At 43.6% G+C, this 24,472-nt stretch overlaps 1 protein-coding gene across 3 annotated transcripts in view; it reads left to right on the plus strand.

Moving 5' to 3' along the window:
- Positions 1–24,472, plus strand: part of SMYD3 (SET and MYND domain containing 3) — a 1,022,776-nt gene that overhangs the window by 870,424 nt on the left and 127,880 nt on the right. For all 3 annotated transcript variants that reach the window (XM_075597074.1, XM_075597076.1, XM_075597077.1), the window contains 2 exons: positions 9,920–10,007; positions 13,234–13,408. In XM_075597074.1, the coding sequence (XP_075453189.1) occupies positions 9,920–10,007; positions 13,234–13,408 (263 nt within the window). The remainder of the gene's footprint in view (positions 1–9,919; positions 10,008–13,233; positions 13,409–24,472) is intronic.

The raw sequence follows: 24,472 nt of genomic DNA on the forward strand, positions 1-24,472 counted from the left end.
AACTGAGTGATGAGCTAGGCTCTTAGTAGCCAAGTTTAGCAGAGGTCCATACTGTACCACTGACTCCTCAACCAGGTGGAATCGGGACTAGGAGACTGTCCAACCAAACTGTTTCTACATTATCCAGTCTGACACTCCTACAGAACCTCAAAAGAGGACATGTCTAGGTAAAACCTGATACTGTATATTTTAACTTGTGCAATGTAATTTCAAATACAGTAAGTTTTTATTGATTTAGTTGTGTACTCCTACTGTATGTTCATAACAATTGGCATTACAAATGTCCATACCAGTGTTTTGTAACTTTTTTGGGGGTTAAGGAACCCTATAATTATATTGTGAAATTCTGAGATCAGATGCATTGTAAGGAACCCCAACCCTCCCTAATAGCGCGTCTGAGATCAGATGCATTGTAAATTCTTTTGTATTTGGTACAATTTTCAAATGACCTGAACATTGCAGGGAACCTGTTGCAGGGTACATGCAACTACACACGTGGGTTTCTTGACAAGGCTGTTTTATTTTGCCTTGAAAAATATACAGCACACAAAACAAAAATTGCTCTTTTTCAGCAACAAACGAAAATGGCTTTTCCTTCAGCAAACCGAACAAAACAGTTTCTCTTCAGCAGACAGTTTATATACATATATATGCAGCTTCCCTTTTTCTATGCAGGGGACAGCCAGTTCACAGTTTCACTACTTTGCTACTCAGACCTTGTTTTCAGGAATCACTTTTGCAGCTTACTCCTCTCTCATCAACAGCAAGCTCCATGTGTCTACAACCTGGGTTTTAACACACCTTGATTAGGCAGCTGGGATCCAACTAATTGTCCTGAGGTTCCCAGCTGAAGTTTAACCTAGTCAGTGCTGCACTGCAGACTAGACATAGGTTTTCCAGGCATATAACTGGTGGCTTTTATTTACCCTGTCACATTCCTCCCCTGTTAGTGTGTGGCTGGGGATACGCACGGCTGAAGCCCGACCATCCACCCCTTCTCTAGAAAAGAAGTCAGCATTTGCGTTCTCTTTTCCCGGCCTATGCTGAATCTCAAATGAGAAGGGTTGGAGGGCCATATACCACCTAGTCAATCTAGCATTGGAATCCTTCATGCTATTTAACCATTTCAGTGGAGCATGATCCGTCACCAAAGTAAAATGGACTCCTTCCAGGTAATGCCTCAAAGCCTCGATTGCCCACTTTACTGCGAGGCACTCTTTCTCAATCACTGACTATTTTTTTTCCCTTGGGAACAATTTCCTACTCAGGAAAAGGATAGGATGTTCAACTCCCTCAAACTGTTGTGACAACACTGCCCCTAGCCCTATCTCTGATGCATCTGTTTGCACTATAAAAGGGCTGTTGAAGTCTGGGCTTCTAAGGATGGGACCCTCTGATAGACACCTTTTTATGTCCTCAAAGGCTCTCTGACAATCCCTTGACCACACCACTTGTGTAGGGGCACACTTTTTTGTGAGGTCCATTAAAGGGGCTGCCACTTCCGAATAGTTTGGGATGAACCGCCGGTAGTACCCTGCTAAACCCAGCAGAGAGCGTACCTGCATTTTTGTTTGGGGGGTCGGAACTTCTTTCAGGGCAGCTACCTTCTCAGCTAGTGGCCTTACTTTTCCACCTCCCACTGCATACCCTAAATATTTGGTTTCCGCTTTACCCAAGGCACATTTCTTAGGGTTGGCTCTGAGCCCTGCCTCTCTTAGAGATTTGAGGACCGCTTTTAGCCTATTTAAATGAGCCCGCCAGTCTTTACTATAAATGACAATGTCATCTAGGTCGGCTGCGGCATAAGTCCTATGGGGCCTCAGTACCTTATCCATGAGTCTCTGAAATGTGGCTGGGGCTCCATGCAGTCCAAATGGCATTGTCACAAACTGGTATAAAACCATGGGAGTGGCAAAGGCTGTTTTGCATTTGGACTTTTCCTCTAAGGGTATTTGCCAGTATCCTTTTGTCAAGTCCAACGTGGATATATATTCCGCGTTACCAAGGGCGTCAATTAATTCGTCCACCCTTGGCATCGGATATGCGTCAAACTTGGATACCGCATTGACCTTTCGGAGGTCCACACAAAATCTTACCTTCCCATCGGGTTTAGGGACCATAACTAGTGGACTACACCACTCACTGCATGATTCCTCAATCACTCCTAAGTGTAACATTTCTTGTACCTCCTTCTCTACCAGAGCCCTACGACTTTCAGGCAACCTATAAGGACGGGAAAGTACTTTTACCCCAGGTGCTGTCTCGATTGCATGGGAAATTAATTTAGTTTGTCCTGGTAAGTCAGAAAAAACATCCTGGAATTGTGTAATTATAGCTAACAAGTCCCCTTTTTGTTCAGAGGACAACTGTTTACCCATTGGGATTTTATCGTCACTCACGATGTTCTCCCGTGGAGGCTGAGGACCCAAGTCCGTTTCTTCCTCGACCGGGTGGATGAATAGAGACCGCTGCATCTTCCAGGGTTTCAGCAAGTTCACATGGTAAATTTGTTTACCCTTCCTGGATCCTGGTTGAGCGATCTCGTAATCCACATCACCCGTACGGCACAGTACTTCAAATGGGCCCTGCCATTTGGCCAGGAGTATACTCTCGCAACTGGGTAACAATAACATCACCTGGTCTCCTGGGTGAAACACTCTCATGCGAGCATTCTGATTGTAATGTCTCTCTGACTGTCCTGGGCTGATCTAAGATTCTCCCTGGCAAAATGGCCGACCACATCTAGGCGCTTCCTAAGGTCTAGTACAAATTGCAGGGTATTTTTAGAAGGGGACTGCTGTTCCTCCCAGGACTCCTTTAGGAGGTCTAGGATACCCCGCGGTTGGCGGCCATAGAGCAATTCAAATGGAGAGAATCCTGTGGAGGCCTGGGGAACTTCCCGCACTGCAAACAGCAGAAAAGGGAGAAGTTCATCCCAGGCTCTCTTTTCTGAGTCTACAAATTTCCTCAGCATCCCTTTTAGAGTTCGGTTAAATCTTTCCACCAATCCGTCAGTCTGTGGATGGTAGACCGATGTCCGAACAGACTTGATCTCTAGTAACTTTAAGACATACTGCATCAGTTTAGCCATGAAATTTGTACCTTGGTCTGTCAACATAACCTGGGGAAGTCCAACAGCTCCAGAGAACAGCTCCAACAATTTGTTGGCTACTTGCTTCGCCGTTGCTGTTCTCAGGGGGAACGCCTCAGGATATCTTGTTGCATAGTCCACTATTACAAGGATAAACCTGTGTCCTTTCGCAGAAGGTTCTAGAGGTCCTACCAAGTCTACCCCAATCCTCTCAAAGGGAACTGACACCAAGGGTAGAGGAACAAAAGGGGCTTGTTTTTGTCCTTTTGGACTAGTTAGCTGGCACTCCGGACATGCTGCACATAGCTTAGCAATATCACTATGCATCCCTGGCCAATAGAATCAGGATGAAATACGGTCCAATGTTTCATCCCTGCCCAGGTGACCACCCCAAGGGACAGTATGGGCTAGAGTGAACACAGATTTAACAAACGCCTTGGGAACCAATATCTGTCTGGTGACCTCCCCTGTTTGTGTCTGCCTATTCACCCTATATAGGATATCCTTTGATAGCTCAAAATGGGGGAATACTATCACCCCCTGTGCATCTAAAATCTGTTCATCAATTTTCACCACCTTGTCATACTGTTTAGCAAGGACTGGGTCTTCCCTTTGCTTCTGGCGAAAGTCAGGGAGGTACAGGTCTGGTAAATCTCCAGGGCTCATATCCCCCTCCCTTTAGCCATCCCCAGCCATCACTTGTGACCTCTGACTACTAGAATGGTCACCTTGAGACCCAGATTTCTGCAACGAGTCCTGTTTGTCCAAGCGTCTTTGCTTCCGAGTCTTTTGAACCCGGTGTCTACTGGGAAAAAGGTCTGCCGGGAAGGGGAACAGTTTGCCAGGGTTCTCCTGTGCCCCAGAAGGAGGTTCCTCGTGAAAGACTGGGGCCATTAGGTCCGCAAAGAAAGGCCAGTCCCGACCGAGCACAACGGGGGCAGGTAGCCAAGGAGCGACTCCTACTTCGAGGTAAGCCTCCTGACCTTTTACCTGTAGCCGGATTTTGGCCGTCGGATAAGGTTTTACATCGCCGTGTATACATTCTATGCTCCATGGGGAGTCAAAAGAACACACGTTGGGCGGTAACAGTTCCTGGAGGACCAGAGTTTTCCCAGAGCCCGAATCTACAAGGGCTTGGACAGCTTTTCCCCTAATCAGGGCTGGAAGTAGCCAGGGCTTGTAATTTCCCCCAGAAAAAGCCGAGGCGACGGTTCTGCTGAATGAACAATCCATCAGTGGACAGTCCACATACCGGTGGCCTTGTTCTCCGCAGGCAGAAAATGGAGAGGGTTCCCTCGCAGGAGGGGGCTGTGGATAGCGCTCTGCTGGACCGGTTACTGGAGACCAGGCATCTGGTGGGTCCTGTGGGCGACGTCCTCGGAAGTTCCTCTTACTTTGCGACGAGCCGACATCCGGAAGGAGATGAGGGTCTCTGCGGAGACCAGCATTTGTACTCCGTCCTTGCTGGAACGACTGCTCCTTCCTTTGGACTTGGCGGTTCCGTGACGGGCCGTAGGTTCCCCATTGATCCGACTTCCCTCTTTGGGCGTCCGCAAGTGCCGGTGGAGTCGGGTCCAGGACACTCTCCTGCTGCTCAGCCCCAAGGAAGTTCTCCACGTGTCGGACCGCCAAAGCTAGGGTTTCAGCAGCGTGGCGTTTTACCCACGAGTGAGCGGGAGGGGGTATTACTTGTAGAAATTGTTCCAAAACCACCTGCTCAAGAATTGCCTCCTTAGTGCACTCCTCGGGTTGTATCCAGCGCGTACACAAGTCCAATATTCGCTGAGCGAGTACCCGGGGTCTCATCTTAGCGGTGTACTTCATGTTCCGGAACTGCTGCCGGTAGGTCTCTGGGGTCAGACCTAAGCGATCCAGTATGGCGGCTTTTACTTGGCGGTAGTCCATTGCCTGATCTGTAGGGAGGCCCTGATATGAGGCCTGGGCTTCACCTATGAGGAGCGGGGCCAAAGCAGTTGCCCAGCGATCTGCAGCCAAGCCCTGAGCTTCGGCGACTCTTTCAAATGTTAGTAAAAAAGCCTCTGGATCCTCATTCGGAGCCATTTTCCTCAGGAGTATCGGGGGTCTGCTGGCCAGTTCTGCAACAGCAGACCCTTGGAATTGGGTCAGCAGCTTAGCAATCCGCTCATCCTGTGCTGTCTGTAGTCTTTCATCTCTCTGCGCTTGCAGCCGGGCCTGCTCGCACAGAACCGCTTTCAACATTTCTTCCATTCTTGTGTGTGTGTGGCCCTTTAACTGCAGGAGCCTTTTGAAAAAAAATCAAATCTCACTTCTTGACAACCATATGTTGCAGGGTACATGCAACTACACACGTGGGTTTCTTGATAAGGCTGTTTTATTTTGCCTTGAAAAATATACAGCACACAAAACAAAAATAGCTCTTTTTCAGCAACAAACGAAAATGGCTTTTCCTTCAGCAAACCGAACAAAACAGTTTCTCTTTAGCAGACAGTTTATATACATATATATGCAGCTTCCCTTTTTCTATGCAGGGGACAGCCAGTTCACAGTTTCACTACTTTACTACTCAGACCTTGTTTTCAGGAATCACTTTTGCAGCTTACTCCTCTCTCATCAACAGCAAGCTCCATGTGTCTACAACCTGGGTTTTAACACACCTTGATTAGGCAGCTGGGATCCAACTAATTGTCCTGAGGTTCCCAGCTGAAGTTTAACCTAGTCAGTGCTGCACTGCAGACTAGACATAGGTTTTCCAGGCATATAACTGGCTTTTATTTACCCTGTCACAGAACCCTTTAGGGATGCCCGGGGAACACAAGAGTTCCTATTAACCCCTGTTGAAAAACACTGGTGCATACACTTCAGACACAAGAAATTGTAACCAGGCAAGAAATCAAAAGTAGGCATTAAAAGGTTCATCCTTAATTTTTTCTTACATTTTTTTTTTACTTAAAAAATAAATCGTTAATGCTCACCAGAGTGTTTGTGTTGCTGTTACCTACTGTGATACTGCAAGTTCCATTTGATTAACCTGTCAAATGCTTCATTATGAAATCACTGTCAGCTGTTCTAGAGAAAACATGATGGAAAATATTTTGTGCAAATCCTAAAAGGCTTGCGAGTTTACTGTGGCTTCATTGCTACCCTATTAGAATATTCTGCAGCGTTTTTCCCCGTTCTGCATGTGTTCTAGGCGTGAGCAATATCATTTTAATTTCCCCTGGTATTTATTGTATTATTGCTCTTTTCTCATGTGTTCTTTCTTGCCTAATCTTTGCAAGCCATTTTGTAACGTGTGGTATTACATGAAAAGGAGTGCTACATAAAATAATGTATTCTCTTTATTACATTTTCTGTACACATTGCTCTAATTTGTTGCATTCTCACAAATGTACATGTAACTCGTAACGCAATAAATTACACGTCTTTAAAATGACTGCCACCAAATCTCACTCATTTCCAAATGAAAAATTTAAGGAGATTTTTTTATTTAAGGGCGATGGCAATTATCAATAATTAACAGTAATTTATTTGAATTAATGAGGTAATGAGTAAAGTATTGTTAACTGTCATTATAAGCTAACATTCAGAAACCAAGCTTTCTGATCTAAATTCTGGGTGTTAATAGGCTAAGGATGCAAAAAAAAATAACGACATTGATAAAAAAATTTTTTTAAAGCAGCTAAAGGAGACCTGTCTTGTTGTTGGTGACCAGAGCAGATTGCTGCTTTTACCATTTACCCTTTGGGGTATGATGTAGCCACCACGCCATGTCTGGCTTGCCAGGGTACCTACCATATAGTAACTACGTCATGAGCTTTTTGCTGATTTGCTATGGGGAATAGTGTTTGCCAGAATACGATCTGAACAGAAGAGGAGGCCATTCTGTTCACTTCAACTGTGACGTCACGAGCAATCGCATGATCACGGTTTTAAAATGCACATTTTGACCCACAGCCCCCAATCTCATTAATTGCCATGGCTAAAATATATTCAATTATTTTTTTAATTGAATGGTGCAAAACTATATATTTTAGTTTACTTGGAATTTCAGTGAACCTTTACAGTGCTGGAAGCCCGGGCACCTGGTCATGTAATCACTTTGGAAGTGAACACATGGCCGCCACTGCCCCCTCATGATGATAAAGGAAGAGGAAGGTGCTCAGGTGGAGGGGTGAGCCCGATCATCCCTTAGAACACTAGCAAAACCCTGGTGACTTACCTGGCGTCTCAGTAGGGCATATGGCATGCCAGGGCCGTGATATACCAGGTGTGTCAATAGGGTAGCAAAAGGATTAATATTCCAAAACATGTGAAACTATACATCTCAAATGCATTTATCATGATCCCTTGCAGACGCACTTACCATAGCACCCTCCTACTCTCTCTAAGTTCTCCCTACTTACTACTTAGATTTTAAGCTCTTCGGGAAAGTGACTCCTTTTCCTAAATGTCTATTTTTATATATGAAGCGCTTATTCCTATTATGTCGCATGTGTTAGGCTGCAAACCCGCTGCGGCCGGCGGGGCGCGCGGCTGCGTGGCCGCGCGGCCGCGGACCACCGGACCCTTGCCCGAATGGTCCCTGCCCCTGCTGCCTCCTTCCGGCAGGACTGACTATGTACTGTGACGCGTCAGCCGGCCGATGCTGCAAGATCCTAGTGATTTTCGGTGCTGACACGTCACGTGGTACGCGAGTCAGCCAATGGGGAGGAGGGAAGGGAAGGAGCTAGATGGGAGGCGCCTTGGGCGGGGAGCAGGGATGGAGCTGCGGGTTAAAGTATGTATGTGTGTGTGTGTGTGTATGTGTATATGTGTGTGTGTATATGTGTGTATGTGTGTATGTATGTGTGTATGTGTGTGGGGGGGTGGACGGCACCACAATCAGATCCCGCCCCCCTCCCTCCTCTACCTCCCACTCCCGCCCCCCTCCCTCCCACTCCCGCCCCCCTCCGGCTCCCGGCTCCCTACAGACCGCATATCGCGGTCTGTGTCTGTCAGCGCCCCGCCTGTCTGCCGTGCGGGCGCGCTGACTGAGGGAGCGGGGCCTTAGCCTAACTGTTGTAAAGCGCTATGTACATGGATGGCGCTATATACAAACATTGATTTTGTCTTCCTATTTGAAATGTGTTTGTGTATATGTATATGTGTATATATATATATATATATATATATATATATATATATATATATATATATATATATATATATATAAAGAATTAGACTAAAAATGATAGACAGCGCACAATAGATATATGTACTAAAGGATGATATATTATTGATATACAGTATATTCCCAGATGTATTAAAATACGTGTAGATACCAACCTATTGCTATTATGTGTTGTTACAGTACGTCAGGAGTAAGTACAGTAAAATGTGATGATACTACCAAGATAATGATGGCAAAAAATAACTCATTATGGCCCATTCTATTATTAAAATTGGGACATTATTGTGTTAACTGCACTTATACAAAATACCATAGTTCATGCAAAATATTAATACAAATATGTTTTATATATTTTTTTTTTATTCACAATGTTAAAAAATTAAAAATTATTAAACTAAATGTGTCCAGATTATACACTTATAACAAAAGTATTGAAATATATCAAATATGACCAGAATCCAAGATAATGTCCACAGGAGCTCCAAGGAATAACCACTTCCTATCTCGATAACTATAAAAAAAGAAGAGACGAATAAGCGCACACTCCACGTGTAAAATCAGAGAAACAATTTAATAATCTGGACAGATGAAAAGTATCACATTCACAAACTTCAGAGGAAATAAGGCATATTATGAGCCAAGCTCATGCTCAGTCACAGCAGGCGAGTGGGGAAGGTGGTGCCCACAGTCTTGGCCCACTGTTGTGACATCTCGACGAAACGCGTATGGTTATTGCCTTTGCGTATCACGTCATCACGCCGGAAAGAGAGGAGAGACACAGTGGCAAGAAGGAACCAAAAAATGTACTGCTGGTTGCTAGAGGAGCAGATTTGGAGGCGACACCACCTGCTCCAACACCCGGATTGCGGTCTGTGTCTCAAGACTGTGACCACCAACTTCCCATTCGCCTGCTGGGATTGAGCATGAGCTTGGCTCATAATATGCCTTTATTCCTCCGACGTTTATGAGTGTGATACTTTTAATTTGTCCAGATGATCGATCTCTCTCTCTCTCTCTCTCTCTCTCTCTCTCTCTCTCTCTCTCTCTCTCTCTCTCTCTCTCTCTCTCTCTCTCTCTCTCTCTCTCTCTCTCTCTCTCTCTCTCTCTCTCTCTCTCTCTCTCTCTCTCTCTCTCTCTCTCTCTCTCTCTCTCTCTCTCTCTCTCTCTCTCTCTCTCTCTCTCTCTCTCTCTCCTTTAGGACTTAGTAAATAGAACATATTGAATGTTACAATTTTTCAATTATTCAGTACACTTATTCTGGTTGGAATTAGAAGACGTTTGGTGGAAATTTACTCTGGCAATTTTTAAACTATCATAAAAAGAACTGCTGACTGATTATTTAACAGTGAATTATGTTATTAGGATGAAAAAAGAAAAGATGACATCTCATATTTATGGTATGAAATATGATTAAGCTGCTAAAGTGGAACTGGAGCTTTAACGCATGAATTCCTAGAGGAGTCAGACAAATGCCCATTTTTGCTGTCAAACGCTGCTGTACTTTCAAGGGTTTAATGCACATTTGTATTTCTTTTTTAATGGAAAAAAAAATTATAATGTATGTTATCATTGCATTCCCAAATGGGCAAAGCAAAGAATTAAGACATTTGTGGAATTGCTTTCAGCCTGTGCCAATAAAATGTTCTTATTCTCCTATTGTGTTTGTGCTGGAGCAGGATACCGACATGCTGGCAGGAGATGAGCAAGCTTCAAAATACGTGGAAGGTTCAATTGCAAGACTAGAAGAGCTGCAGTACCAGAACGGTATCCTTTTTTTTGCAAACTACCAGTGTTTGATAACAACTGTGGTCAATGTGTGATGGATCTCAGCAGTGCTGTCATTGGAAGTCAGTCTGACTCAATTCAAGGGTCTAAGACCTATGGAGGCTCAATCTATAAACTCAGAATTTCTACACTAAAATTTCATTTTACGGATAACAATCTCACTCATCTGGCCTTGTGACTACAGCTATATTTTTGGTGCAAACATTTCTCTTTATATATCACTGCCGAATTCAACTTCAATAAAGATGGAGACATTCTTATTTTTGTCTTAAGGGAGCTTTTATTTGCAATGGCCCATCAACGCACAACGTTTCAGTGGCTGAGCCCCTTACGCAGGTTTTCAATGCCCCGGAAACGTTGTGTGTTGATGGGCTATTGCAAATAAAAGCTCCCTTAAGACAACAAGAAGATTTTCTTAATCTTTATTTAAATTGAGTGTGGCAGATCAACTTTCATTGTTATTCTTTACATTCATTACAGTATTGTGGACTTCCTGTCATGCTCCCCAGCCAGCCCCCATTCATCCAACATACGAAAAGCATACTTTGTGTGTGTGTGTATATACTGTATATATATATAATATATATATACCGTGTTCGACAAATCCAGTCAACTACAGGCCCGTGGCAACATGATTTGACCCCGTGGCGACCTCCTCATGGCCGCCCAAGCAGGGCGGGATTGGGTGCGGGACTAGGTGGCGAGTAGATATTTTGGTTCGGCGATTAGATTTTTGGGTGATTTGTCAACCACTGTGTGTATATATAATATATTTCCATCACTTTTCAGAAACCTTCTCGTATAATTTGAAATTGCAATATATTTTTAATCTGAAAGGCTTTCAATCACAGCTTAAAGTTGTCAGAATCATTTAACTGAGCACTCCTTAGAATTCACAGGTAGACATCCAGCCTGAGGGAACACAGGGCACTTGACTGTATCTGTTGTCTCATTAAACATCTGCAAGAAGAATTAAGACAGTAACCTAACACCTGCACCCTGTCTCAGTCAAAAAAAAAAAAAAGTCTTCACTCCCTTTATCGCTTGTGGGGTTCTGTTAATCTGTTATGTAGTTGTAGGCATTAGCCGTAGGGCGGTTTAAGTTATATCACTATGCGAGAAAATAAAGCCTGCAGATACAGTAAGTATCTTAAATCACGTGGAAACTAATTTTTTCTCTTATCCAACAGATAGCAGTTGACATTAAAAAACTTAACTTGAAAAATGGAATAACATATTTAGGAGCCGCTTAATGGTCTGAGATATAGATTTAAAAAAATGCTTCACTTTAAAGGCAGTTTTCGGCTTTTGTATTGCAGATTCTGGCTGCAAAATACAGCATCTGAAACTCAAGGGAACATACAGTAGAGACAGAGAACAATAGTGATAGACAGCACTCTGAAAAGATAACAAATAGATTATTTGCGGGATGCCAAAGGAACAAAGGAGGACGCTAATTCCTCATAAAACAGTAACCAATACAATACACTGTTCCAGCACTCACTGACTCTAGAAAAATACCAAACGAGGAATATGTCAAAATGAGAATTTAATTATGAAGACAAAAAAATATAATAACAAGGAACAATGTCACATGTGGACAATAAAAAATATAGTGGTGCGGGGAAAACACAGGGGAAGGGAAAAAAGACAAGGAAAACCACAAAGGGAAAAGAAGGGGGGGAACAAAATGTAGGAGGGTAATTAGGGGGCAACGTTTTGGGGTGAAGACCCCTTCCTCAGGTCCAAAGAGGAAAAAAAGCACAGGCTCAGTAAATAATGTCCAGATCCAGCAAGAGGATGTAAGCTGCTGCGCAAGAAGTATATAGTCAAACCATAAAGTCCTTAGTCTGTGAAGCAAAAACAATAATTCTCTCTCTGTCTGTGTCTCCTGCTGCTAGGGAAAGCATTCATTATCCATTCAGTGCTTAGGGGCGCTGGTGCCGACTGGGTTAAACATACTTCCCAACACATTTCTGAGTTTGTAAGTAATAAATCCAGAATCTGGATGCATGTGTACTGTTGGATCTGTGTACTGAGAAGAAGGAATGTTCTGTTATGGAGCAGAGAGTACTTGACTGTCTTTGTAATGGGAGAACCAGTGCCATATCTAACCTTGGGTCGATATGTTTATCTCTCAATGTACTACAGTGTAGGTTTCAGGGTGAAGATTGATTGCCAGAGACCGTTGTATTAACTCCTATGGCCCATATTTACTAAGCGGTGCTATTCAATAAGAAACCTTCCCGTGCCATAACATACCTTACAGCCCATTTACTTGACTGCATAACTGGAACAAATAAGGGCACAGGTAATGCAGTTGATCCACTTTGTTACATTACCTACGTAGAGGTGTTTTTTATTTAAATGCCCAGCTGCGCGTCCCCAGTAACTTTATAGTTTGTGTGGTTTTTTTTGTATGGGTAGTTTTGCAAATAATGTAGCGGACAATATTGGAAGGAGATCATAAAAGAGCATTCATGTCATGGAATTTAGAAAAAGGATTAAAATCTGCCAATCACACGAACATTTGGTATAGATTTAATTTCTATTAACGTTGAACCACAGATTCCAGGTCTCCTGATATGTCTGCAATATACTGTATCCCTAAGAAGACATCAATTTTTCCATATTGCAGGCTTGCCAAACTTTAGATTCTATTTGTTGAATTGAGGGGGGAATTGGGGATTTCCAGCATTTGGCTATAATAAAATATTAGATATCATCAGTGCTGGGATTAAAAAAAATTTAACTACTGGTTTTTACCTGGGGGCGGCGCGCGGTGTCTAACAGCATCTCCCGTCATCTCTTTTCCTTTTCAAAATGATCACATGGCGCCACGTTGCCATGGCACGCGTAACATCACGTAGCGCCTTGTTGCCATAGCAACGGATGTCACGTGATGCGGTTACGTCACGTGGCGTTCCCATTGGCATGGCAACGCGGCACCATTTGACGCCGTGCCGCCATATTGAGAGGGTTTGCAGGGAAATACTGTAGATGCAGGGAGATGCTGCCGCCTGCCGCCCGGACAGGTGAATGAAGGTAAGAGAATTAAGCACCGGTTCGGCGAACTTGTGAAATTTTAGTGTCGGGTTCGCACGAACCGGCAGAATCCCACCACTGGATATCATATGATCTTCTACTTTTAAGGTGTGTGTATTTTTCATGCCAAATATTTTTCCTTAACCAATGCTATTAATAGAAGGGGCTCAGGCCTTGGATCTGTGTAAGACTCTGATGAATAATAATAGCAGTCGACTTCCAGACAAAAACATCCATCAGCTGAAGATGCTTGACTGCGCCATGGATGCCTGTATTAGTCTTGGACTGTGGGAGGAGGCCTTGCACTTTGGCACACGAACGTTGGAGCCCTACAGGTAAGTCGACATGAAGCTTTTTGTTAAATGCATTAAGAGTATCAGTGGTTCAAAGTCATTATTTGTTTCAATAATGTTCACCCGTTCCTAAATGAAAAAAAAATGACATTACAATTTATTTATTTTTACCTGGAAGGCTTTTTATGAATTGCATCTTAAAGTTATCAGAATTGTTTACATGAGCACTCTTTAGCTTGCCAAGAAGCAATGCATATGAAGATGAAGATCACTTATTAAGTTTAATGGCTGTTTTGTTTATAAATGTCTTTGCTTGATCACATTTCATTATGATGTTCTCCAATAGATTTTATTCTTTTTAACCCATGCTGAGACTTTGGAATTACTGCAACATTCTTTGCGTCTAAACTCACAACATGATATGTTCTGTGTTATAGTTCAGTAATGTGAGGATGAACGACGGTAGTTCCCCACTTGTATGTATGTATATCTTTATTAATATAGTGCCATCCATGTACATAGCACTATAGAGCAATAATACACGTGACCTAATCTGAATAAGCGCTTCAATATAAAAGTACATAGTAGGAAAAGGAGCCCCTGCCCCAAAGAGCTTACAATCTAAGTGGTAAGTAGCGAGAAGTTACAGTAGGAGGTTGTTCTGGTAAGTGTGTCTGCAGGGGTCATGGTAAATGCATCTGGTGCACTTGTATGAGGGTGCATTAGGTGAGGAAAATAGTTAGTAATGAGAGATGCAATTGGGTGCAAGCCTAAAATCAGTATCAGCAATGTTATTTGGGATTTGTGTTTTCTAGTCCACATGCCTCAGACAAGTTAAACAAGCTATTAAAGGGGTTAAACACTTGTCTCGTGTTCAATTAACTTCAGAGAGCAATCATACCACCCAGATGAAAAAGGGAAAAGTCTCACTTCTTTAAAAGTGCAGTACAGTACCTTCAAGGATCAAATGAAAGCAATACAATACATATGGGTGATTGATCATAATAATTATTTTTCTTTAGAAATGTCACGATCTTTAAATAATTGTGTGGAGTTCATGGGGGAACATGGTAGACTGAAATATGGTAGGGGACTCCATTTCTCCAGCTCCTCCCATTGGCCAGGATTTATCAATCTCCAATTTGGGGTATTGCACCCGATCCATCATGAACTGCCCTTCAAATATCCCACATCAGAACTTGATGAATCTGCCCCTGTGCATTGAGCAAAAGTTTTCAAAGGTTCCCTGATGAAGAAACCGTAAGGTTTCGAAACGCGTTGGATAAGTGCTATTTATTCTATTGTGTACCTTGCCCTATTACTGTGGGCTCACTCGGCTACCGGAGGGAAGATTGCGACGCGAGTTGCAGTGTCGCCTTCCAGTGACGTCATCAACCCGGAAGTGCCGGAACGGAGGGCTGTGAGGATACATCCAGCTATCGTGGAGATCCGTTGATGTGGTGATACCTCCCGTGAGCACCACGAACCTTTTGGACTCTTTACCCATGTGAGTGGGGATTCAGGACTCCATATATACACCCGCTTGGAATCGGGAGATCGAGGAACTGCTTCTATCACCAATGACGACTTCTCATCTGGCGCTCTGTCTGGTGCACGGGTAACATAACCCCTGACATGCTTGTTTAAATTTTGTTTGATGTACGCACAATACTTACCTTATCTGATGGTTGTTTTAATATAATTTTTAATGCACTATGAGCGTTGTGCGCTGTGTCTTTTGTGTATTTGTCTAAACTTCTAGGGGGTGTTCTGAGCCATCCCTGGTTTCACAGCTGCAGATGCTCCATATTATCTAGTGTCCATAAGGTCACGTATCAATTTTACAAATATATTTTTATCACTGATTATCACTTCACGTTGTGTATTGACTGTAGTTGCGCACTATATATTCGCTCACCTCTTCACATATGTCCCTCTAGCCTCTCCCCTTATGTTTATTGGCCTGAAAGAGACAAGATGGACATACAGTAGGTTAGAGAAGACAGATTCCCCCATGTAAAAAGGCTCCATTGGAAAGTAAACCTTTCTTAATTTCCAAAGAAACCAAAACAGCAATTATCTTTAACCATTACATTTGTTTAACATCGTTAAATTGTTTACAAAAAAATAAACCCCTTTGTCAGCTAAGAGAAATTGCAACTTTAAAGAGACCGTCCAAGTGGCATTTAAAAAAAAATTGGAGAATCTTTTTGTTTTAATATATGCAGCCTTTGATTACCTTTATTGAAAATTAATTACCTAAGCTGTCGATCGATTCGTTTTCCCGTGATCGATCAGCAACGAGCCTGCTTCCCAGGGTTCACTAAATGGCCAACTTCCAGTTTCAATCAATCCTTCAGTCAGTGTAACTCAGCAGCTACAATGTATTCTTATACAGGTATTACTAAGGTAACGTCATCTATTGTTACAGTTTACAGCTCAAACTGGGAATTTTGGCAACAAATTATTACAAGCAGGGAAGTGTTGCAAAGCTCTTGCACTGCTGGGGAGGTACTAAAACCTGCTATAGAAATCAAAGGATGCTCAGTATATTAAAACTCGTAAAAAATGGCATTAATGGAATATTACAAAAAAAAGTAGTTATTATTATCTAATACTAAAGAACTGATTTATTTAAAACACTCATGTAGGATATTGCTTGGATTGTTCCTTTAAGTGTCTCTAAGGCCTCGGCCAAGCTTCCCGCTGGCGTGCTGAGGCACGCTGAGGCTCAGGGAAAGCACCTGCTTTCCCTGGCCTTGCGGGTGCTTTCCCTGCGGGCCGGGGGCGGGCCAGTGACGTCACGGAGCTGGTTCGCCCTCATTGGGCGAACCGCTCACGTGACCGGCCCTGTGCGCAGGCAAGCGGGGAAATGTTAAATTTCCCTAAGACCTACGCTTTTGCGCGCTTGCGGAAGCGTAGGCGAGCCCCTACTAAAGCCGCTCTACTTGCGGCTGTAGGGGCTGAACGAGAGCGCGCCTCAGCGAGCCTCCGCCAGCAAGCAAGTAACATGGCCGAGGCCTAAGACTCTTTGAAAGAAGACAATACAGACAAAATGTTGTAATATAGTTGAAAAAGAAAAGACACAGGAGTATGAGTAGGACATGCGCAGTATGAGTAGGACATGCGCAGTATGAGTAGGACATGCACAGTATGAGTAGGACATGCGCAGTATGAGTAGGACATGCGCGGCAGGAGTGGGACATGCGCGGCAGGGGCGGGACATGCGCGGCAGGGGTGGGACATGCGCGGCAGGGGCGGGACATGTGCGGCAGGAGTGGGACATGCGCAGTAGGAGCGGGACATGCGCAGTAGGAGTGGGACATGCACAGCAGGAGTGGGACATGTGCAGCAGGAGTAGGAAAATGGCCCATAGGGTTGCATTGTAAAGCGTTGGGTATGCCATTTGTTGTAAAGTGAAACGTTGGTTAGCGAGGACTACCTGTACGTAGAAAATGTTCAGTATGAGTAGAACATGCGCAACATCGTATGACGGCGCATGAGAAATTAACTGAATACAGGGGAAGCTAAAAGCAATTCATCTTACTCAACTCTTTCAGTTCTCCTGTGAGTTTCAAGATCCTTACGCCCTGAAGGGCATAAAGGACCTATTTTAAAACTACTACTGTACAGTATGTATATTTTATCATTCAATGTGACACTTCTTTCTTGTCTTTCCTGAAATACATGAATTTATTACAAAATGGCATTGACATAAGACAAAAATAAAAGGAAGTTTCAATAAATATTTATATTGGAGGACAATTGTGTTGCTGAAGCGGGGCTGGCTGTGAACTTTTCAAGCATGATTTTTCAACAAATGACGGCTTATTAAAACTGTTCCCAGGTATTAGCATACATCTGTCAAATAATTACCCTTTATATTTACTAACCCCTACTTGCCACAGCGAAGCTTGTTCTAGGAATTTGGATTTCGCAGTAGATTTAACTGGCAGGGTACTGTGTCATCTGGTTAAAATGTGATCCTTTGACATAAAAAAAGATATATCAACTCAAAGGGGCATAAATATGCAAAGGTTAGGATGAAAAAGATGAAAGACAAATCTGTAGCTTTTACACTTCACTCCTTCATTCATTTCAAGGAATGTGCAAATACGACAGAAGGGCATTACAGTAACCCTTGGTTTGCTAATTATAGCATATTTGTGGGATTTTGAGGGTAGAGGCATATAGCATTTTTTTTAAATTAAACAAATAATTTTTAACCAAAAGTTCAAATACAGTAATTACTCATCACTTACAAAAATGGAGTTACCCAGTGCAACATTGCTATTTACTGTATGTCTATAGTGGACCTGACAAACAAACTGAGTGGGTAGCACCGCACATTATACCATGAACGCTTACTATTAGGAGTGTTCCAACACTACCTTTATAGACATTTACCCACAGAGACACTCACTTGCTGGCCAATATAGAGAGACTGCTGACCTATGCACATACAGTATATGCACAGTAATTAGTAAACATACACCCACTGACTCACTTACGCATAGATATAGGCATTGTACGACAAACCTATACATCTGCACGCCCCGGGCGAGTGGATTTAACACCGCGGCGAGCTCCTATTGGCCCAAGCAGCACACGTTTTTTTTTATTTTTCCCTGCTCGCACTGGAGGAAAAAAAAAAAGCGGGTTCATGTTGCTGCAGGAGCTTACCCCGCCTCCGGCTCCCTGAGCAGTGCCCTCCCTCCTCCCCCGCCTCTCTAAGCACGTTTCTCTTCCCCTAGCAGCCAGAGAGTGCCTCCGCAGGCCCCCGCATACCTCCAAATGGCCCCCGCATATCCCCAACGGCCCCCGCATACCTCCCAATGCCCCCCGCTTACCGCCAATGGCCCCTGCATACCTCCCAATGCCCCCGCTTACCTCCAATGGCCCCCACATACCTCCCAATGCCCCCTGCATATTTCCCAATGCCCCCCGCTTACCCCCAATGGCCCCCACATACACCCAATGGTCGCCGCATACCCCCAATTGCCGCCGCAGGCCCCCGCATACCCCCATTGGCCGCCGTATGCCCCCACAGGCCCCCTGAAACCTCCGATGTCTCCCACAAGCCGCCGCAAACCCCCTCAAACCTCCGATGTCTCCCGCAAGCCGCCGCAACCCCCTCAAACCTCCGATGTCTCCTTCAAGCTCCCGATGTCGCCCGGAGCCCCCGATGACTCCAACATACCTCCGATGGTGAGCGGGACTCCCGGCGCCGTTTCTGGTAGTGTGTGTGTGTCTGTCAGAGTGTGTGTGTGTGTGTGTGTGAGAGAGAGTGTGTGTATGTGTCTGTCAGAGTGTGTGTGTGTCTGTCAGTGTGTGGGTGGGTGTGTGTGGGTGTGTGTGTGTGTGCGTGTGTGTCTGTCAGAGTGTGTGTGTGTGTCTGTCAGAGAGAGTGTGTGTGTGTCTGTCAGAGAGAGTGTGTGTGAGTTTGCCAATTTTTTTTTTTAAACAGGAGCCAGGTTAATACCGCGTTATAAACGGATTCGCGTTATAGCGGATCGCGCTATAACGGGGTTGAGCTGTACTACCTTGGAGGTCCTTGCCTTAAGCTTTTTGCCTAGATCCCTGAAATCATTTTTTAGGACCCTCCATCTTTCTCTAACTTTAGAATTGGTGCCAACATGTACCAAGGCCGTCGGGTCAATCCCAATCCCCCAACAACCTGTCTACCCGATCTGCAATGTGCCGAACCCGAGCACCCGGGAGACAACAAACTGTTCGGTTCATGCGGTCATGGCAACAGATTGCCCTATCTACCTTCCTAATAATGGAGTCCCCTACCACCACAATCTTTCTTGGTATCTGAGCATCCTGAGTCCCCTCTGTGCTGGAGGAACTATTCCCCTGGCTGCTAGAGGAATTAGTCTCCTCCAGCCTTGCCATTTCTGCCCTGATACTCCCAATATCTTCACTCAATATGGCAAATCTATTGTGATTGGTCTGCTCAGAAATGATCTGCCTTTCCCTATTGCCCCTGCTTCCCCTTCTAACTGTTACCCAGCTACCTACCTGCTCATCACTAACAGCAACCAAGCTACCTACCTGCTCCTCACTAACAGCCCCACCATCTGCACCACTAGTCGAAACAAGGGCCTGCTCAGTGAGCTCTAAACCCCTTTAAAGATTGCCAATGTCCCTCAATATTGCAAGTTGCCTCTTCAGATCAGCAATCTCTGACTTTAAAGAGACAACCCGCTCACACTTCTCACAGCGGTATGCTCCTTGGCACATACATGTGACAAGATGTGCCTTGAGTGGCATTTTCAATCCTACTCATTATAGCAACTATGAAGTTTATAAGTATTAACAATAAACTGTACTTCAATATAATATACCTTGTTTAACCGCTTCCTTTTTCAAACTGCGTCTGGGTCTACTGTAACTGCACACTTAATACAACCAGCACTTGAAATCAACCACACAGATCAATATACACAAGCTCAGAATACGTTAGAAGCCTCTGTTTAAATAGGGACACCCACCAGGTGTGTCAGGTTAGCAATTAACTAACCACACCCACTCTGCCTCCGGCAGGAGAAAGAGGGAAAAAAAGTTACAGGCTTCAATTACCACACACTTTAAAAATAAATTAACCCACTGCACACTCCCCATATTCAACCACCCCTGCTAGTATACACAGCACTTCCCTTTTCTTCTGGGTCTAACTTCACACTTAATACAACCAGCACTTGAAATAAACCACACAGATTTGTAGTAGACGTCTTCAAAATGTCTTCCAAATTGTCATTAGTCAGACAAGAACGTTGTTTGTTTTTGTTCATATTCATGATAGAGAACATTTGTTCACAAATGTACTGTAGGTACTGCCAAAAATGCTGAACGTTTTCATTGCAGAGTCAATAAGATTTTGATATTTTTCACGGTCTATACTTCTGTAGAAATCCTAGACTGCTTTCTCTGTGCTTATTTCTGTAATCTGTCGAACACTGAAGATCAATAACGTTCAACTGCAACTGGAATGGCAAGTCTGCTGGATCCACTGAAAAGGGATCTTCAATCATCTTCAATTGAATGTCTTCTTCTTTAGACAAAGTAAGTCTTCTGTCAAATTCTTCAATCAGACCATCAATTTTCATAGCATATTTTTCTCCTAGCTCGGTGTGCTTGTGCTGAGGGGTATGCTGTGCACAAGTGGGAAAGTGACACATTTCACCTTTCAACAGCTGACTTCTGAAAAGCTTCAATTTCATTTTGAAAGCCTTCACTGCTGCATAAAGTTGAAATATAAGCTTATTTTGTCCCTGAAGTTGAATGTTGAGGTTATTTAGATGTGTTGTAACGTCACAAAAGAAGAAAAGATGATGGTTCCAGGACTCATCTTCAAGCTCAGGAAATTGTCTTGAGTCTTGTTCTAAGAATTTGGCTACTTCCTCTTTTAAAGCAACAAAACGCTGGAGCACTCGTCCTCGACTCAACCACCTCACATCCGTATGGTAAAGTAGGTCGCTGCACTCGGCATCTACCTCTTCAAGAAAAGCTCGGAATGTCCTATGTTTCAGTCCCCTAGAACGGAGCTAGTTAACAATAGAAACTACAACTGACATTACATAATCAAACATCAAAACTTTGATACACAGAACCTGAAGATGAATTATACAGTGATGTTTGGTTATTTGTCTACCGATAAATTGTTCAATAAGAGTAACCGCTCCAACATGTTTTCCGCACATTGCCGGTGCACCAATGGCCATCAAGTTTGCAAAACCTATTCCCAACTTATCATCCACGCACTTTATTACTTCAGTGTGTATTTATTTTCCGGTTGTCCGGCCTGTCATGGAGCACATACCAACAAGCTCTTCAGTAATTTTGTAGTTTCTATCAATACCTCAAATAAAAATAAGAAGTTGAGCCGTGTCCTTCAAATCTTTTGTCCATTGCTAGAGAGTAAAAGCGGAATTCGCTTGCTACCTGCTTCAACTGATCAGTAAGATTGGTGGAAATGTCCGCTATGCTCCTCTGTACAGTCATGTGTGATTGACTGACATTCTCAAACGTTCCCCTCCTTTCTGGACATAACCCAGAAACAGCCATTAACATGCATTTCTTTATAAAATCACCCTCAGTATAACTTTTTCCAGCAGCAGCAGCAATTTCCCTCGAAATTTCAAAGCTGACCTTGGTGGCCGCCTCGTTCTCAGTGTTCACTTTCTTGAAATCTGTTCTTCTGCACTAAGACGTTTCACAAAACTCGCTGCTTTAATTTTCTTTTCATGTGCGTCCAATTTGGCAACTTCGGGATGTTTAGTCTCAAAGTGCCACCGAATATTATATTCCTTGATAACGGCTACCATTTCGCGACACACGAGGCATAGAAATGTTGTGCAGGCCTGATCTAATTATTGACACTTGTGGAAAAACATACAAGAGACAGCAAGCCAAACACACTAGAAAGGATTATTCAACTGAGAGAGGAACTAAATCTTTGCCTGACAGTCAGAGCTGAAAAGGCAATGCGGTGGCCCAGACAACATTTTTATCAGAAAGGCAACAAGGCCGATATGCTTTTAGCTATATGCCTGAGAGACGAATAGGCCAAAACAACATACATCAAATATTGTGCACAAATGGCCTCCTTTCTTTTGATCCCAAATAAATATTGTTGGAATGTTACCATTACTATCAGGCAATTTATGATGGAAACAAGACCCCCATATCCTCAACCAAACTGCAAGAGATTAACACATTTTTAGAGACATGCAGCGTACCAAAACTGGGTAAAAGGCAGATGGGCAAGCTTAACCAACCTATCTTACTAGAAGAGGTCCTAGAAACTGTGAAGGCTTTAAAGTTTTCAAAAACACCAGGCCCTGAATGCTTCACAAACAAATAATCTAAAAAGTTTGTCCCACTTTACTAAACTGTTCAACGACATCTTGAAAAAGGGGTGGTTCCCAGAGTCCATGCTTGCAGCAATCATTATCGTAATCCACAAGAAGGGTAAAGACCCATGCCAATGCTGTAACTACAGGCCAATCTCCCTCATGGACAAAAGTCTTCATGAAAATTTTGGCCAACAGATTTATTGAGTTTCTTCCCAACCAGCCCTACAAATAGCAATCTCAAAGTTTGTTTAGAAGCACAAACAGCACGGGATAGCCAGAGTCTCCTTGACACTCCGATGGGATTTAGGGGTCATCAGTCTCCCGGACCTATTGACATACTAGTATGCATCACAATAGACTCACCTTGTACTATGGCAGACATAGGAGAAGGAGAAGGGGTCTGGGTAGACATAGACAGGGAAGATATGCTGCCTTCCCAACTCGATACAATAATGTGGCTCCCTAAACCACACAGAGAATCCACATGTACGCCACTCCCCATGGTGTGTCACTCACTTACATTGTGGGACATACATCAATTCAAACATAATCTTATTACAAGTAACTCATCACTGACACCCCTATTCGGTAATCGGAAGTTGAAACCCTGTCTTAACCAGAAAACCTTTGCGAGTTTACAGGGGAAGACATTACCGAAATCTAAGATTTAATCTCCCTAGATAGGCTGATTCCCTTTGACACTAGCAGGCAAAGAGAGAATCTCCCAGAGTGCGAAAGGTTCCGATATTGTCAACTGGCACATTTCGTGTCTTGGATGGTAGGGAGAAGCTTGTGGGGAGCGCAGGTGTCACCATATGTGGGGAAAAAATATATAGTAGTGTAGTATGCTTTAAACAGATTCAGCAATCTATATAGGAATCACAATTTGGAACTTACAATCTCCCAGTAAAAGGATAGCAGTGGATACAATGATGTAGACTCAGCAGTTCACCATCCACCCAACTCCCGACGTCGCGTCGCGTCACTTCCGGTCCGGCCCGTCGCGTCACTTCCGGTTTAGCGATCGATCGCAGAATGGATCCACACGGGCTCTGGGGCATTCAGGGTACACTTCTGGACTGCTGCTTGTTCACTCTACACGTTTCGCTGGCTTAGCAGCTTTGTCAGGGGTGGATGTGAACGCTGAAGCTGCGCATCGATATTTACGTGTCTATGCACATGGTGCTTATGTGAGTGCAATAAGAATTGCTTTTAACAATATATTTATAGTGAACATGCAATGTTGAACTAAAGGTGTCATTTTTTCTATTGAGGGTTTGTTCTGCTGATACCTGGGACCTTATGTCAAGCAAGACCTCTTTTCATACTGCTGAGTCTACATCATTGTATCCACCGCTATCCACTGCTGAACTTTTACTGGGAGATTGTGAGTTCCGAATCATGATTCCTATATAGATTGCGGAATCTGTTTAAAGCATACTACACTATTATATATTTTTTGTCCCCACATATGGTGACACCTGCGCTCCCCACAAGCTTCTCCCTACCATCCAAGACTGGAGGAACTGGATCTTCTCCAAAGAGGATTGAGCAGCGAAGTTCACCATTCATATTTTCTTTTATTTATGAGCACGTTGAATAATTGGTTTTATTAATATTAATCACTATATATTTATTTATTGCACCTCTATTAGAAGCGCCTCACATTTTTTGTTTTACTTTTCGTGTCAACCACATTTTTTCACAGACACCGTCCATGAGCTCTACATATTTCAAGAGTTTTTGCTCCAATGAGGCTGGCTGCGGAGGTTTAATATCCTCAATCTACTGTATCAAATTATCAGTCCCAATAGAGAGGTCAAGAGTGGGTGTATGATTCCGTTGGAGAGGAATTTAGGATAGTCTCTAGAGATGGATGACTGACTAGACATATGTGGAGAAATCTCCCATTGCTCCATCTGTGTAACATTCAAGGAGAATACACTTCAAATGCATCATAAATGGTATGTCACACCGGAGAGACTACATAAGATGTAGAACAATGCCCTCAGGAGTGCTTTAGGGCTTTTGGCCTTGCCGGCACACTGATCCACATCTGGTGGGAGTTCCCGAACATTGCCCCACTATGGGCAGAAATGTTGCCTTCATAAATTGAATATTGGGGTCCTCCCTACGCCAAGACCCATGGGTGGCCCTATTACATAAGTCAGCCCTAGAACTCTCACGAGTCGTCCAAAGACTAACCTCCCATATCGTTCTAGCTACTAGATGCAATATAGCAGCT

Source organism: Ascaphus truei, chromosome 4 (assembly GCF_040206685.1).
Source record: "Ascaphus truei isolate aAscTru1 chromosome 4, aAscTru1.hap1, whole genome shotgun sequence".
NCBI classification, from domain to species: domain Eukaryota; kingdom Metazoa; phylum Chordata; class Amphibia; order Anura; family Ascaphidae; genus Ascaphus; species Ascaphus truei.